This window comes from Macrobrachium rosenbergii, chromosome 27 (assembly GCF_040412425.1).
Source record: "Macrobrachium rosenbergii isolate ZJJX-2024 chromosome 27, ASM4041242v1, whole genome shotgun sequence".
NCBI lineage: Eukaryota > Metazoa > Arthropoda > Malacostraca > Decapoda > Palaemonidae > Macrobrachium > Macrobrachium rosenbergii.
Genome location: NC_089767.1, coordinates 36,491,076 through 36,508,978, shown reverse-complemented (window position 1 = coordinate 36,508,978; position 17,903 = coordinate 36,491,076). Strand labels below are relative to the sequence as shown.

At 37.4% G+C, this 17,903-nt stretch overlaps 1 protein-coding gene across 1 annotated transcript; it reads right to left on the bottom strand.

The window, feature by feature from the left end:
* Positions 1 to 1,498: 1,498 nt before the first annotated feature.
* On the bottom strand, positions 1,499 to 17,224 carry LOC136853640 (arylsulfatase I-like). Its single transcript, XM_067129468.1, has 13 exons — positions 17,146 to 17,224; positions 16,861 to 16,992; positions 13,849 to 14,812; positions 13,464 to 13,627; positions 11,894 to 11,997; positions 10,950 to 11,074; positions 9,609 to 9,847; positions 8,817 to 9,000; positions 6,311 to 6,408; positions 5,439 to 5,575; positions 4,314 to 4,559; positions 3,602 to 3,768; positions 1,499 to 2,491 (listed from the first exon to the last, which is right to left on the bottom strand). The coding sequence occupies exons 2-13, from the start codon at positions 16,957 to 16,959 to the stop codon at positions 2,307 to 2,309; spliced, it is 2,712 nt and encodes a 903-aa protein (XP_066985569.1). The 5' UTR covers positions 16,960 to 16,992; positions 17,146 to 17,224; the 3' UTR covers positions 1,499 to 2,306.
* Positions 17,225 to 17,903: the final 679 nt, after the last annotated feature.

Below are 17,903 nucleotides of genomic sequence, written 5' to 3'. Positions count from 1 at the left end.
AGCTGTCTTTAGCTTGCACCAGAGGGCCGCGACAACGGTCCTCCAGTATTGAATATTAATACGAAGATTTTTTTGTTGTTTTTATATGTTTTTAATATACATGGTCAGTCACGTTCAATACGCCAAGAGGTTGACGGGAATTGAAACCGTCACGCGAGGATGATGAATAAAACTCCCTCTCCAATATACACTTTTATTTTTCCATTCTCTTAAATACTGTGACACTTCACGTTAAATAGATTATAACTTACGAATCTACGGAACATTAATTAACAGAATGCGAGCAGATGGTGATGATGACTTTAAATCATTAACATACGTGATAATCCGTTATATACATCGATGAGAGATGAGCAAGTGAATGTGCATGACAATTCAAGAAAGCATGAAGAGATGATTTGGCCTATAATTGATAACAGAGGAACATGAAGAGTATATAATAATAATAATAATAATACTTTTAGCTAACCCTTAAAGCATGAAAAAGTCAGTTTTCTTAACGGCTAACGATGTGTCTTTGTGCGACACAAAATACTGGAAGAGTGAGTGGCGGGAATGAATCATTGCGAGTAATGGAAGCTGCGGCACCAACAGAGCATTTACTCCTAATGAAAGGAAGGGAAGGATAATACTGCTTCTTTTCTGATTTGTTAGAGCACTTGTGTTCACTTTTAGCCAGTAAATAAAAACAGTTAATATCAAAGAATCCACTTTTTCCGAGCTTATAGTTATGGCGTCTGAAACGAATTCCTGCTTTTAAATGCTAGGCTTACGCGTTATGATAACTTTAGCTAAGTTATGGATGTGAGGAACGTGTGTCACCAAGTATGTATGTATATGCATATGTATACGGAATTACGGGTGAAATTAACTTACAAAATATATCCACGTACATTGTGCTTGGAATTAAATAACTTTTTCACTGTGGTTTACAACATACTTACTCCTTCAATAGATACCAAAAATCCAAAATTTACAAACCGTATGTTTATCGTTTTAGAAGTTCTTTAGAGGACATTTTCCATTTTCGCTTATAAACACCAGTGGGTCTAAGGCTTTACAACACTATATATATATATATATATATATATATATATATATATATATATATATATATATATATATGATTTATAATATATATACATATATATATAACGTATGTATAGTGAATAAATAATCATGTAGACAATTTACGCATTAAAGGTTAATTCACGTCCAAATTTACAGCAGTTACAATACTAATCCACATTAGCTTCAGTTAAATGCAAAAATTTTATACCACTGGAAATAAAATGGTATCAGTAAACTCACATCAGAGAGAGAGAGAGAGAGAGAGAGAGAGAGAGTATTCCTTGCATTAACTGTAATTTCACTGCTTGATGCGCGTTTGTCTACAGCAACCACACTCAGTTATAGCTGCATTTTATCCTTTTGATATTTTTTTTTTATTGCTCTCAGAAAAAGCTACATTTTAAAGGCTTTTCGTCATAGCAGTTAGTTTTGAATGTTGTCATGAATAAATGATTTTCAAATATGATTATGATTATTCTCGCTTGTCTTACTGGAGTGTATAATTATTACGCATGCAAACATGACGATAGACCAACATATTTTGTTCCAGTTACTGTGGAGTCTGTGTCTCTTCAATATGGGTTTTCAGAAACAGAGAAAAATCATTCTTAAATATCTTAAATATCTATCGTCATATATTTTCTCGGAAAGTCTATCACGCCATATGGAACTTTCACTAATTTCTGTGATGTGTTTAAATAATATTGTCCTGTGTTAACAGCGTAGAACTTTTTGATCTTAGTCAGTTCCAACGTGAACTTTAACTGGATTTTCTACATACGATTTGTTATTTCCATTTACGTTATGAAAAAGGAACAATATGTTAGAACCACTGAACTGGCTAACAATTAGATCACTGAGCTTTGAATGAACGATATCAACTTGGTGTCTCCGGCGTCCATCTTGAAACTCCTCCTCAGTTACCACAGCTCTGGTACTGACCAAGCACACGACGAGTCACAAACGGTTTAAATATGGTATCCTATGACGACAGAAACTGATAGCCTGCCTAGTTATACACACACACACAACAGTGACCCCAAAAAACTGCAGAAACCTCCAATTTTCACGATCTGAACGACAGGAATTGCAAGAATGTACAAGAACAGTTAGCCAGCCTAGTCACACACACACAGGAGTGATTCAGAACACTGCAAAAGCCTCCAATTTTCGTAAAATGAACGTTTTACATCTCTAGGGCTTCAATATCTCTAAAAAATCTCCCACCCAGAGACCTAGACGATCGCTTGGCACCAGCCAGGCGAGAAGAAGCCCCCATGGAGGCTAGGATGTCCCAGAGGATCCTCTCTGGGCAAGTGTGGCTGGCGGCTCTGGGAAGCATACTTCTTCAGGAGAGATTTGAGAGTCGATGTCACGTTCGGGTTGAGATACGAGACGTCGGTCGTTTCCAACGGGTCATCTACGAATAAAGTGGAAAGGATAAAGCTGTTACTGAATGCAGTGGCAAACAAAGATGGAGGTATTTTCAATTCAAAATTGGTGAATGGCTACGCAAGTTGACTAGACTCTTACAGAAATGATAAAACGTCCAGAAAATCTGATTAATGATTCGTGGGCAAAATCAAATCTTTTAACCTGGCGAACTTATAGCAAATTCTTTTGTACTTATAGATTTATGTACATATGAAAGTATATCAACATATGCACTTTTATATCTGTGTATGTTGTGTATAAAATGTGTAAAAAAGTTTTGATATATTCATAATTAAAGCAATTATTTATCATATCTTAAAATAAAGTTATCTTTCATATGTACTGTATATACAAGTGTACTAGCATACAAACATACACACATATACATTATATATATATATATATATATATATATATATATATATATATATATATATATATATATATATATATATAACATGGGAGTATCAAGCATTTGTTTGTCAAAGTGTTTTATAATCGCGAATAGTACATCCTGCATTAAAAGGACAGTAAGAGCTACCATTAAAAATGAAAACCATCAAAAAGCAAATATAGAATTATAGCTATTTTGAACAAAGGACAAAACGTTAGTCATTCTTAACTACAAAAAAAAAAAATAGCTACGTAATGTGTTATGTCTAATTATAACGTAACCTCTTCCTGTTAGAACCGGATTCTGCAGGCCAACGAATCCTTGAACAAGCAGAGAGAGAGAGAGAGAGAGAGAGAGAGAGAGAGAGAGAGAGAGAGAGAGAGATGCGTGCCTATCAAATCTACATCGCTTGTCTCAGTTTCAATGAGAGAGAGAGAGAGAGAGAGAGAGAGAGAGAGAGAGAGAGATACTGCCTATCAAATCTACATCGCTTGTCTCAGTTTCAAGGAGAGAGAGAGAGAGAGAGAGAGAGAGAGAGATGCGTACCTATCAAATCTACGTCAGTTGTCTCAGCTTGACCTATCAAAGAGTCAGTTGTCTCAGAGAGAGAGAGAGAGAGAGAGAGAGAGCAGTATCTCTGCTTTTAAGGGGTTCTTTAGCAATCTGATTTTAAACTGGCCCTCGACCCTGAATCTCACTGACCTTTGAGGTTGTAGAGGGCGAGATGTCTGTCTCTGATCCTCGAATGCCACGTGGAACAACACTTCCCTTCCTCGTCGATGCCCTGGGCACCTGCAGAGACATCTGTCGGCGGAATCCAGCCGTCGAACTTCCCTCCCTCGCCTATGATCAGTTTCCAGTTTCTCCTCCTGGAAGGATGGCAGTTTGAGAGAGAAATTTTGGAAAAAACATGGCTGTGTTTTGGTACCATTGCAATTTATCTCTTCAAAATATGGGGTTATTGTCTACCCTTTCTGCATCTGGTTTCGTTCGGTTTGGGCTAGAGACAGACATTAGTTTGCTTGTCCAATAAGTCTAGGTACTAGTAATAAGAAGTATTTTTCCGTTTACAGTAACGAACCATCATATGACTGTATTCTTTCTAATGAACGCCATATTCTTTATAAGCTTGAATTTCAACTCAATGGCCCCCTGTTGGCTTGTTCCATATGAATAGGGTTCATCTCCTGAATAATAATAATAATAATAATAATAATAATAATAATAATAATAATAATAATAATAATAATAATAATAATTCTCTACTCCATATTTCAAGGGTACACAATTCGACATATTTTCTCTCTCGCTCTGACACATCTACAATTACACATAACTTCACAAAAAATTAACCATTTAACACAAGCAAAATCGTACTACCCAGCATCTCACGGAACAATTCGCCCCACTTTACCTAATGGCCCCCCGAAGTGGCTTCTTGCGCACGTTGTAAACAAAAGAGTTCCTCGGAGACTCGGTGTTGGTCAGTATGGCGGGCCACATGTCTATACCGTCTCTGTCTTCGCCCCGTGAATGGTAGGAGGGGTGGCCCTCCCACGAATCTAGAAGTTCCCTTCGCCATCCTGGCCCGCGGGACAGAGATGCGCCATTCCTAGCTATGTGGAGGATGGATTCGTGCAAGTCTACCATGTGCATCATCCTGAAAGGAGAGTCACCTTAAATGATACTCGGGATGTGGGTTCGAATCCTGCTGCCGGATGTCAGAATTTACTTCATATTTCTTGCACTTGGATCTACGGCTTTGTGGTGACAAGCGTATCCAAAAAAGTATGAAGAATTCGAGAAGTTATGAGGGTATTGTGGCTACTAAAATTACAGACGTACCTGGTAAAAAGTGACCAGTAGATTTTATATATACTACTTATTATCATGAGTCATTAAGAAATAAATTAACTCATCTAGTGTCTCCACACTGAAAAAGCAGCATGACGCTCCGAAGCAGTATGTGGATTTCTTAAATATATTTGTTCTCCAATTTGTGTAACTTTTTCAAGTTTCGAAGTTCGATATTGATCTGTTATCAATATTCTTTTTTTTCATTGGAATAAATTTTAAAGACAATAAATAGTGCAGATGTAGAATTATGAATCAGTGAAGATACACATGAATTGTTGACAGAAAATTCATCGTGTTTATTATGATGTTATTTATAAAAAGAAAAAAATATTAAACAGAAAAATCTACATTGTTACAAACCCACCTACTGCACTTCTTAAGAATAAAACGACAAAGTTCCCATGACTTTTCCCAGCTACTGAGTTATAAATAGTAACAAATTATAATAATTAAAATTCCTCTGTATCTACCATGACGTCATTTACAAAAAAAGTAAAACAAAAGAATCATTCCTGCATTGTTGCAATGTCACCTATTTCTTCAGAATAAAACTCTTAAGTTCCCCTGACTTTTTCCTGCTATTGAGTTATAAATATCAACAACTTATACTCGTAAGTCATCATCTGCCTTGCTTGATTTGTCTAAGTCAATGTCTATACAAATATTCAATTTCCTTTCTTACCCATTGTATTTAAAGCCAGACTTGGGGAGTAGAGGGGAGTGAATGAAGGCCACTCCTTTGGTACCTCCCTCGTATAGGCCTCCTTTGCTACCTCGAAGAGGGAAGTTGTTCCCACCTGCCTGGATGTTGCCACCGTTCTGGGTTAGAGGTAGAGAGAGAGAAAGAGGTTAATATATTTATTTTATTTTAAAAATATCTAAGAATTTCGACCTGCGAAAGATACGCTTGCTTTTGTGATGTATTTGTTATATCTCAAAAATCTTATTTTATTTTAAAAATATCTAAGAATTTCGACCTACAAAAGAAACACTAGCTTTTGTGATATATTTATTTTAGCTTAAAAATATCTAAGAATTTCGACCTACCGAAGAGACTCTAGCTTTTACATTTATTTTATCTTAAAAATATTATCTTATTTTGAAAATATCTAAGAATTTCGACCTAAGAAAGAGACGCTAGCTTTTGTGATATATTTATTTCAGTTTAAAAATATCTAAGAATTTAGATCCCCTCAGATTAAAAGGTTGAACAGAACGCATTTTCCCTAGATGTAACTGAGTACCGAGACCTTTCCCTGTAAAAACCAGGATGCCATATCTTAAAAACTAACCATAGAATTTTCTTGAAAATAATCTCATTATGTTTCCAACACCCAAACAACTATTGAGATTCTAATCTTACCTAACCTAACCCAACCTAACCTAACCTAACCTTACCAACCTAGCCCAACTTAACCTAACCTAACCTAGCCTAACCAACCTAACCTAACCTAACCTAACCTAACATACCTAACCTAACCTAGGGGCCTGGCAAAAAAACCGGGGCTGGTGCAATACTAGAGTACATCTCAGGAATTTGGGTACGGGACTCACGTCAGTTGTGAATATGATGACGGAATTCTGATAGAGGCCGGAAGCCTTCAGCTGCTCGACGACTCTCCCGACCACGTCGTCCAGAGCATCCACCATTCCTGGAAGTAAATGAATAAGTAAATAAATAAGTAGATGAATAAGTAAATAGGTAGATAGACAAATATATAAATAAATAAATAAATAAATTAGTAAATAGGTAAATAGTCAAATAAATAAATAGATGAATGCTGTAAATAAATAAATAGATGAATAGATAAATAAATAGATAAATAAGTAAATAGGTAAAGAAACAAATAAATAAATAGATGAATAAATAAATAAATTTATAATTAAGTAAATAGGTAAATAGACAAGTAAATAAAAATAACATAAATAAATAGATAAATAAATAAATAAACAGATAAATAAGTAGATAGGTAAATAGACAAATAAATAAATAATTACATAAATAAATAAAAGAATAAATGAATTAATAAATAGATGAATAAATAAATAAATAAATAAATAAATAAATAAATAGATGAATAAATATGTAAATAAATAAGTGAATAAATAAATAAATAAATAAATAAAAAAACGCTTTTTAATATCGAAAGCGTTTTGTTCATTTTTAAATATGTCTCCAATTTCTATAATCTCCCGGTTTTCAAGAGGCGTTTCTATCGTTTCCTTCTGGGGTTCCACCTTATCATTTGACCTTTCTCTTCTTCCCAATCTTCGTAAGGTAGATTTGGGCATTAGGTGGCCCGTAATAGCGGCCTGCATCTTCCAAACGTAGGCGCTACAAGGACAACCAGTCCTATCTTAATCTTTGGTGATCCATTTACGCTTGAATTACCAATCAAAACGATTACCATACAAAATGGTTGCCAATCAAAACGATTGCCAGTCAAAACGATTACCATACAAAACGGTTACCAATCAAAACGATTACTAATCAAAACGATTACTGTACAAAACGACTACCAATCAAAACGATTACCAATCAAAACGATTACCATACAAAACGATTGCCAATCAGAACGATTACCATACAAAACGGTAGCCAATCAGAACGATTGCCAAAAAAAACGATTGCCAATCAAAACGATTACCAAACAAATCGATTACCAAACAAAACGATTACCAATCAAAAGGATTGCCAAACAAAACGATTGCCAATTAAAACGATTACCAAACAAAACGATTACCAATCAGAACGGTTACCAATCAGAACGATTACCAATCAAAACGGTTACCATACAAAACGATTACCAATCAAAACGACTACCAATTCGAAACGACTACCAATTCGAAATGATTACCAATCAAAACGATTACCAATCAAAACGATTACCAATCAAAACTATTACCAATCAGAACGATTAACAATCAAAACGATTAACAGTCAGAACGAATCAAAACGATTACCAATCAGAAGATTACCAATCAGAACGATCACCAATCGAAACGATAATATATATGTTTTTGAACACTGGTATTTTAGACATATTTTTAAACGTCGTCTTTTTCCATTTGCTTTTTGAAACTGAAAAACAAAAAGAAAAATACAAAGTCAAATATTATTCATTAATGAAAACATGGAAAAATATATTCGATATTAAGTCCTGACGTTCGTAGCTTCTGAATCTTTTGAAACCTGTTCAAAGAGGAGATGACTCTAAATGCATCAAGCAAATTAAATTCGTTATAATGTGCGTTCCAGGCTTTTACAGGTACAATGCAAAGGATACGTGTCATTGTATTCCACGCTTTTGAAGTTCCTATTAACGCTGGAGAAAAAAAAACAGATCTTGTTCAAAGCGCTTGTGCGTGAATTAGTTATACACGAAATATTCTCATATTCCAATCAATATTCGACAGCCTTAAAGCACTACGTTGAATTTTATCCTCCAGAAGTTGAAAAAAAGAACGTGAAGCGTAATGAGATTATAAAATGCTGTACAAATTACCACATGTTGAAATGGAAACTTTAGCTAACCACAAACTCTTGTTTTGGGGAAGCGCATAGGTCTTCATGACGAGTCTTCAGTAGCCAATGATTCGTTTCCCCAGGTCTTAACATAGGTGGGGAGTGGATATTTTAAGCAAGTACAGTGACATTTCCCTTACATCTGCTGTTGTTTAAACCCTAAGATAATGGCAGACTTGAAATTAAACAGCAGAGACTTTGGTTCTATAGTATGAAATCCATACAAATTATATTTAACTTACAATTCAAAGGACTCTTAGTACATACGCGATTGGAATTGGTATATAAAAGTTAGGCCAAAGACCAAGCGCTGGAACCTATGAGGTCACTGAATTCTGAAAAAAAACTTTGACACAATAGTTAGCAGAGGGTGGAAAGTAAGACCGAAGAAAGAGAATATGAAAGGGGGTATAATAAAAGAAATGAAAGGGGTTACAGCTAGGGGCCGACAGGGACGCCGCAAAGAACGTTAAGGGATGCCTACAGCGCACACAGTGCACTGCGTGAGGAACACTGAAGGCACTACATACATACCCAGAAAGGTTCTCCTGGCGAGGTTCTTCGTGGTCGCCGTGTGCCTTCGTCGGTACTTCAGGGGAACCTGGATGGGTCCGTGGACGGCCTGGGTGGAGAGCATCATGAAGAGGGGACTCTTGGCCACGCCGTCTTCTACTGCGTGGGCTCGGATCACGTCCTCGGCTCTGGCGGCGTAGAGATCCTGCAAGAGAAAGGACTGAAGGAGAGACTGCTCTCTACTGCCCTAAAACAATTCTCCTTGCACTTTTAATAATTTAATTTTCATTTGTTTATTTATTATTTTCTTAATTTATCTTTTTCTAATAACTGATCTCTTCTTTTTGTATTTCCTATTATCTTCTGTCATTTCTTTCAAATGAACGCCATATTCTTTGGAAGCTTGAATTTCAAGTCAATGGGTCCCTGTGGTGGGCTTGTTCCATAGGAAAAAGTGGTTCATCTTGTGAATAATAATAATAATAATAATAATAATAATAATAATAATAATAATAATAATAATAATAATAATAATAATAATAATAATAATAATAATACAAGGGAATGATTATTACACAGGAATTTTGCAGCACTATCAGGGTTAAAACGAGAATTAAAAAATATATACTGTGGATTGAAATGCAATTTACAGTCCTGCAATCCCACAGAAAATCTTTGGAAATAGTGGAAAAATATTTAAATAAAACGGTGTGAGGTGTTCTAGTTGCAAAAATTAAATCACATATTCCTTAGAAAGTCAGCACAAATATACAAATTAAATCAATGGAAAAATTCCTTCGTCAGGAGTCATACGTTTGAATAGTATCCCGAGACGTTAGCGAGGGGCAGTTCATTCAACCGGAAGTCCCTCCCGCCATTTTCGTCCTGATTGCCGTATCCGCGGGACCGCCTCCTTCCCTGGCCCCTTTTGGCCTCCTCCATCTTCTTGCGCTGGTCGTCCTTCAGGTTTTCAGAGGCCTGGTCCTCGGTGACCTCGTAGTCCTCGTAGTCGAGGTCATCGACCTCGTTGGTGTCCCACCAGAAGAGAGATCCTGGAGGAACAAGAGGTTTGTGAGGTCCTATTGCTTTGCAGGAACAAGTGGTTTATGGTGCCCTAATGTTTTGGAGAAGTAGTGGTTTTTGGTATCCTAATGTTTAGGAGAAATAGCGGTTTATGGTGTCCTAATGTTTTGAAGAAATGGTAGTTTATGGTGTCCTAATGTTTTGGAGGAACAGGTGATTTATGGTGATTTGTGATGTCCTAATGTTTTGGAGAAATAGTGGTTTATGGTGTCCTACTGTTTTGGAGGAACAAGTGGTCTATGATGTGCTAATGTTTTGGAGAAATAGGTTCCCCCTCATGTTTTTGGAACAAGGATGACTAAAGGAACAAGTGGTTTGTGAGGTCCTAATGTTTTGAAGGAACAGGTGGTTTATGGTGCCCTAATGTTTTGGAGGAACAAGTGGTTTGCCCTGTCCTCAAGTCTGAAGGACATTGCAGGAATTTGGGATTACGACAGCGGACATTGTTCAGAGCTCAATTTTCACTTCGTTACCCCATTAAAAAATGAATTGTTTTGATTTATGTCAACCTATAGGGACACAGACAATGTTTCTTACATCTTTCTTTCTTGAAATCTTCACCTGAAAACCCTTATGGACACAGTAGACCTTCAGCTGAGAAACCTTACAGACACAGTCAACAGACTTAGATACCCAAGAGGGCTCCAAAGGAAAATCGGCCCAGCAGAGAAAGACAACTTACAGGAGAAAAGATGATAAATTTGTAAACATGAGGGAACAGAAAACCAGACATCCTTCTTTCTGTAAATCTTCAGCTGAAAAATCTTTTAGAAAAAGTCAACAGACTATAAACCCAAGAGGGCTCCAAACGGAAATCAGCCAGTTAAGAAAGAAGAGTAACAGGAAAAGGTGATAAATATATAAACATGCAGGAATAGAAAATAAGACCAATATAGCAAGGGCCCTGTAGATATCCAAAACAACAAAGAAATGAGCCGGCAGAGAAAGGAAAGTTAAGGAAAATGTGTATAAATATATAAACAGGAAACAAGCCGATACAGCAAAAGGCATAGAGACATCAAAAACACTGAGAATACATTCACCTCCAAAGGGGCATGTTGCATGACCCACCTTTCCTGCGGCCCATCTTCTTGTACTGAGTGTAGTAGGTTTGGCTACCCAGGTAGAAGCCGTAGAAGGAATCGAAGCCCCTCCTTGTCGGGGTATAATCCCAGCTGCAGTAACCCAAGTGCCATCTGAAAGAGCCCCATTCAAAGGAGAAAAGAAAGAACAAGAGTTAAAGGAAGCTTTCAGGATGGGAGCTTAACTTTTAGTGTCAACAAAAATGAAATTAATTATATATGCACATATATGCTACATCAGTTCCACAATGTTAATTTCGATCAAAATGGAAAAATAAATTAAAAAGAGTTTTTAGAATATGTGTTTAATTGTAATGTAAAAATATATCAAATTAATTATCTATTCAGATTTAATGTGCTACATCAGTTCCATACAATTAATTTCTATCAAAATGGAACAAAAATTAAAAAGTTTTTAAAATAGGTGCTTAATTATTGTAATGTAAACTTAAATTAATTATCTATTCAGATATAATATGCTACATCAGTTCCATACACTTAATTTCGATCAAAATGGAATAAAAATTTAAGTTTTCAAAATGGCAGTTGAACTTCGATGTTAAAAAAAATTAAATTAATTATCAATTTATTTATATGCTAAACCAATTCAATACAAGTAAATTTCATCAATTACCATTTGTCAATTACTGAAATAAAATTCTTTGATGAATACACAATGAGGTTTCCTGGAGGAATGGGAAGGTCATTACAAAACCTACTTATAAAAACCGAGTCCACAGTTTGTCTATTACTAAAATCAAATTCTTTGACGAATACATCCCATGATAAGGTTGTCCAGAGATGGGAAGGTCACTGCAAAAACTTACTTTAACAACAAAGTTCAAAGTTATATTTCTACACTGATAAGTCAAACGGTTTATTTCACTTCAGGAAATTGTATACATTACAGAGGGAGTTCTGTATCACACTTACTTTCCAATGAGGTGGGTGCTGTATCCCAAATCCTTGAGGCGTTCTGGTAGAAGGGTGATGGAAGTATTCAGTCCTGTAGGACTGAGGGGCAAGGATTCACCTGCCTGTCGTGTAAGGATACAAAGGAATCAAAATAAACAAAATAATATAAAATCTTCGTTAGTTTTTACCTGATAGTGTAAAAGTGATATGTGGAATTATTTGGAGTACAAGGAATCTTTATCTAGAGGTAAAAAACCTCTGATTACGAATATCAAATTTTCTCTTGGAATGGAATGTAATATAAAATTTAGGCCAAAGGCCAAGCGCTGGGGCCTATGAGGTCATTCAGCGTTGAAAATAATGTTGAAACAATTGTTAGGAGAGGATGGAAAGTAAGATCGAAGAAAGAGAATGAACGGGGGTACAGTAAAAGGAATGAAAGGGGTTGCAGCTTGGGGCCGAAGGGACGCCTCAAAGAACCTTGAGCAATGCATACTGTGCACCACGTGAGGTGCACTGACGCCACTACCCCCTAACAGGGAAAAATTTCTCTTCTTTTAGGTGTTAATTAAATTTATTCAAAAACTCTACGTGCAAAGCACTAACACTGATAAATCACGTGACTCGTCAATCATAATCAGCGGCAATTCTATTCACGTGTCAATCACATCACGTGTTCTCGACCAAACAAACATTTCTAAAGTTTATGTCAGAAGGAGAAACAAGCAAACAGACAACAGTAAATATGAACACTCACTTTTCACTCACGTTGCCAAACGAACTGAAAGCAGATTTAACTATGCAATTTATAATAAAAAAAAAATAGCGATCAAATGTCATCGACAGGTCGACCAAGGACAAGGCGCCTTTAATATGCGTTGTCAGTGCAGAACGTCAGAACAAGAGCCAGTGTTTTCAGAATGACCGATGCTGCTGTTACAGAAATGAATATTTCTTCTGCAAAATACCATTTTAATATGCGTCCCTGAATTACATCTACTTTCTTCCCTTAGAATGGAATGGAATGGAATGTAAAATTCTGGCCAAAGGTCAAGCGCTGGGACCTATAAGGTCATTCAGGACCTATAAGGTCATTCAGAACTAAGTTAAGTATACCTTATTTTAACCAGACCACTGAGCTGATTAACAGCTCTCCTAGGCCTGGCCCGAAGGATTAGATTTATTTTACGTCGATAAGAACCACTTGGTTACCTAGCAACGGGACCTACAGCTTATTGTGGAATCCGAACCACATTGTGACGAGAAATGAATTTCTATCACCAGAAATAAATTTCTCTCATTCTTCATTGGCCGGTCGGAGAATCGAACGCGGGCCCAGCAGAGTGCTAGCCGTGAACGATACCAACCCGTCCAATGAGGAACTGCTAAACCTTTTGCAGTTGCACTATGAAACAACTGTTAGAAGAGGGTTGAAGAAAGTAAGATGGAAGAAAGAGAATAAGAATGGAGGGACAGTAAAGGGAATGAAACGGGATGCAGCTAGTGGCCTAAGGGACGCCGCAGAGAACCATCGCCGCTCTCCAACGGGATACTTTAGAGGGCACCAGTTCAACTTCGAAAAACTAACCTGCTTTCCATATCTGAAGGGGTATACCCCCGTCAGGAGAGCCGCCCTGGACGGAGTGCAGAGGGGCAGGACGTAGTGGTTCTCCAGGATGATGCCCTGGCGGGCCAGCTTCCGGATGTTGGGCGCCCTCACGTCTGGGTTGTGCCAGGGGACGTCGTTGTAACCTATCAATCAATACGTAATATATAATATATAACACACACACACACACACACACACACACACATATATATATATATATATATATATATATATATATATATATATATATATATATATATATATATATATATATATATATAGAGAGAGAGAGAGAGAGAGAGAGAGAGAGAGAGAGAGAGAGAGAGAATGTTATCAGAAAAAATCAATGAAAGAAAAAACTCACCCAAATCATCCGCCACAATGAGGACAATATTAGGCCTATCAGGAGGAGGAGGAGGAGGAGGCCTGAGGTACCTCCTCCCGGGGGCGGAGGAGACGTGCCCTCGGGACTTCTTCTCCCTTCGGAAGAACTCCAAGTGCTTCTCCGCCCGCGTCGCCTTCGCCTTCGCCTCCCGGAGTCTGCTCATCCTGCGGGCGTCAGCAGCCTCCTTCATGTACCTCTTCTGCTTCTGCTTCTGTTTCTTCTTCTTCTTCTTATTCCTCCTCTGCTTCATCTTTTTCTTCATCTTCTGGAAGTTCCTGTGCTTCTTCAGCTGAAGCTTGCGCTTCATTCGCTTGATGTCGAAGACGTCTTGCTGCTGGGGGGAGTCGATGTCGAGCAGCTCGACTTCGGAAATGGTGCCCTCTGGGTCGCTTTCGTTCCTGACCTCCTCCTCCTCCTCTTTTTCCTCTTTGTCGAGGTCGTACTGGGATTTGCCTAGGTCGAAGAAGGGGTCCTCTAAGAATTCCCTCTCGAAGACTTCTTCTTCTTCTTCTTCTTCACTATCCTCTTCACCATCATTATCATCACCATCATCATCATCGAAGTCTTGCTGAGAGCCATCAAGATCGAAGTACGGGTCTTCTAGAAATCCTCTCTGAAGGATTTCCTCACTATCTTCTTCTCCATCCTCTTCTTGCTGAGAAGGATAGTCCAAGTCGAAGAAGGGGTCCTCCAGGAACTGCTTCTCGAAGACGTAACCACCATCTTCTTCTCCCTCTCCCTCCTCTTCTTCTTCTTCTTCTTCTTTACCGTCGTCTTCAAGCGACGTCTGCGCCGGGGAACTCAAGACCTCAGACGGCGCTTCTTTGCTAAGACCCCAGAGATTCTCCCATTTGGTCTTGGCTGTCAGGGCGAATCTGTCAATTAGGGTGGGCGTGGTTGGAGGTGGAGCTTCGCTCCTCCTTCCTCTTTCTTGAATGGTAACCTGTCATGTGTGAGATAAGAGGTTTTTAGTTTTCGAAGATAAGAGGTTTTTAGTTTGTGCCGGCTTTGTCTGTTCGTCCGCACTTTGTCTGCCCGCCCTCAGATCTTAAAAACTACTGAGGCTAGAGGGCTGCAAATTGGTGTGTTGATCATCCACCCTCCAATCATCAAACATACCAAATTAGAGCCCTCTAGCCTCAATAGTTTTTATTTTATGTTAGGTTAAAGTTAGCCATAATCGTGCGTCCGGCAACGATATAGGACAGACCACCACCCGGCAGTCATTAAAGTTTCATAGGCCGCGGCTCATACAGCATTATACCGAGACCGCCGAAAGATAGATCTATTTACGGTGGCCTTGATGATACGCTGTAGCGGATGTACAGAAAACTCGATTGCGCCGAAGAAACTTCGGCGCATTTTCTACTTGTTTTTTTAGTGTGATTTTGAGTAATTCATCCTCAGAGAAGCATTTATTAAATGTACTTTTATTCTTTACTTTATGCAAATGGAAGTTTATTCATCAGTACCTCTGTAGTTAAGCAAGACAATCTTGTATGTATGAACTTGCCTACACAAATTCTTTTAATCTTGATAACAAAAATTACGTTAGTTTAGTAGATTTTTCAGATGAATAAGCATCCGATCTCTTTGTCATGACTGTATCTGGTAAAAGTGACCAACAAGTTCTGACTGTACTGTATATTCAGAAATCTAGACTGATGTAAAGTGTTGTGTAATGTCCGTAGACTTTATTGCACTTTGTTTTTCTCTCTCCTCTCTTCTGTCACTAAATAACCCTGTTTGCAGATTTTTGAAATGCAATCAATTTTGCCTATATACATATGGTTAAACGTTTATATGTTGCATTTATCAAAACTAGAAATGGCGTTTCAGGAGTGACAGGTAAAGTCAGATCAAGCTGAATGTTGCGGAAAGAATTCTTGTTACAAAATAAGTTAGATCTTCACACAGCATAAATACAGAGTAGCCTAATTAATAATTCAGCTACCCTATGACCGCCAATGTGTACGACTGCTTCTGAAGTTACGGAATGACTTTTGTTCTACAAGTACAGTATTATTTAACTATAGTGGTTAATAATTCATATGTTATCTATGTACCTATTCAATTTCAACTCGATCTTTTTCGGCAATGAGGGCATTCTTTTTTGTTCCATAATAATAATAATAATAATAATAATAATAATAATAATAATAATAATAATAATAATAATAATAATAATAATAATAATAATGACCTTTATCTGCATGGTATCTTGTCACAATTTTTGGAGTAAGTTCTACAATCGTAATTACTTCTCAAGGACATCATTCAACTCTCACGATTGCTGGAAGTTCTTTAACATTTGCCGAACTGTACCTTCCGTAAATTCAATCTAGAAAATCGCATGTTTTCTTCTATACAACACAAATCACTATTCTTCAGTTTCACAGACTTCTGACAGTAAGATTCTGAAGTACATAAAAAGTTTAGTCTTATAAGATCAAGTATCCGAGACCAGCCTGTGCACGAAAACCAATAATAAACACTGATAAACACCACGTGACTGAGATGAAGAAGAATGCAGGCCATGCATTACTAGAGTTCTTTTAGAAGGATTATAATATATTATGGTGATCCAGGGATGTTAAATTTGTAAGCCATGTCTGCATGGTCATTGACGCATGTACCCAACAGAATAAAAAAAAATTTCATTTGTAGTCTATTCCATGGGAAAATAACAACAAAAACACTTCTGAATAAGTACACAGATATAAGTCAAAAGATTCTAAACACGCTGGCAAAATGGAAATAAGGACTTAAAATCGTATGTACCCAGCAAAATAAAAAATAAAATCAATATCTTTTATAGCCTAATGCAGTGCAAAAACAACAAAAACACTTCTGAATAAGTACAGATGCTATTCAAAAGTCCCTAAGCTCTCTAGTAAAAAGAAATGCAAAATTTACCATAAATAAATAAATATTTGAGCTAAAGATCTGTCAACATTCATTCACTTTTTAGCCAAGATACTTTCAACTTACCTTCTGGGAAGGGACTTCAGAGCTGTGCACTATCACCAAGCACAGGCTCAGTACAGTTGCCAAAGTACAGAACCCGTGGCTGAAGGCTAAACGGCCCATTTCGAAGGGACTTAAAATTCTCTTCCCATAATCCTGTGGATATATTACAGAGGGATTGGTTTAAATGACTTGAATGGATATAAAAATGGAAGGAAGTGGAGCTGGATATACTGGAAGATCCCTTCCTTACTGATATCAATTCTGTGGATATATTACATCATAAAGGGAAGTATATTCAGGGATTACCTGTGTTAATGACGAGTATATGAGAGAACGATTTGATAAAAATATGAATGGCTTCCGTTTTTGACGAGATGATTGTATATTGCTCTTGTTATACAAGAGAGAACATAGAAAGAAAATACAGAAAACAGTTTTACACACTAATCATGTCCTTGATCTAAGTAGAAAATGAAAAATGTTTGCTAGCGAGCCTCCGGCCACACGAACACAACAAAGAATATCATGGCATTTACTCTACTAATGGTTATTTCTTGAGAGAGAGAGAGAGAGAGAGAGAGAGAGAGAGAGAGAGAGAGAGAGAGAGAGAGAGAGAGAGAGAGAGAGAGAGCTTTTACGGAGGAGAATAGGCTTGTGGTTTCTTATATAACCCGTGACACGTCTTTTACTATGCAGCTATCTTGACGTATGTAAAAATCAAGCAGATTTCACAGACGTCGAATAGACAACCACGCCCCCTCTGTGCACAGAGATGTTAACCCCTCCATCAAGTACAGACATTGGGGGAAATATTCCCCACACACGCATGACGTTTATGACCGCAGAAATTACCCTCTTGAGTCTACCGCTACGGGCCAGAAGGAACTACCCTATTCGAGACCAACCAAGATCAAATCCATTGTCACAGTAACCTCCCCAACGAGTGTAAATTATTTTTCATTTGCTTGATTGGTCTGGCTGTTGGTGTGTAAGCGTACACACACACACACACACACATGCGCACACATGTATGTATTCTCAGAGTACACTGATTTGTGAATAGT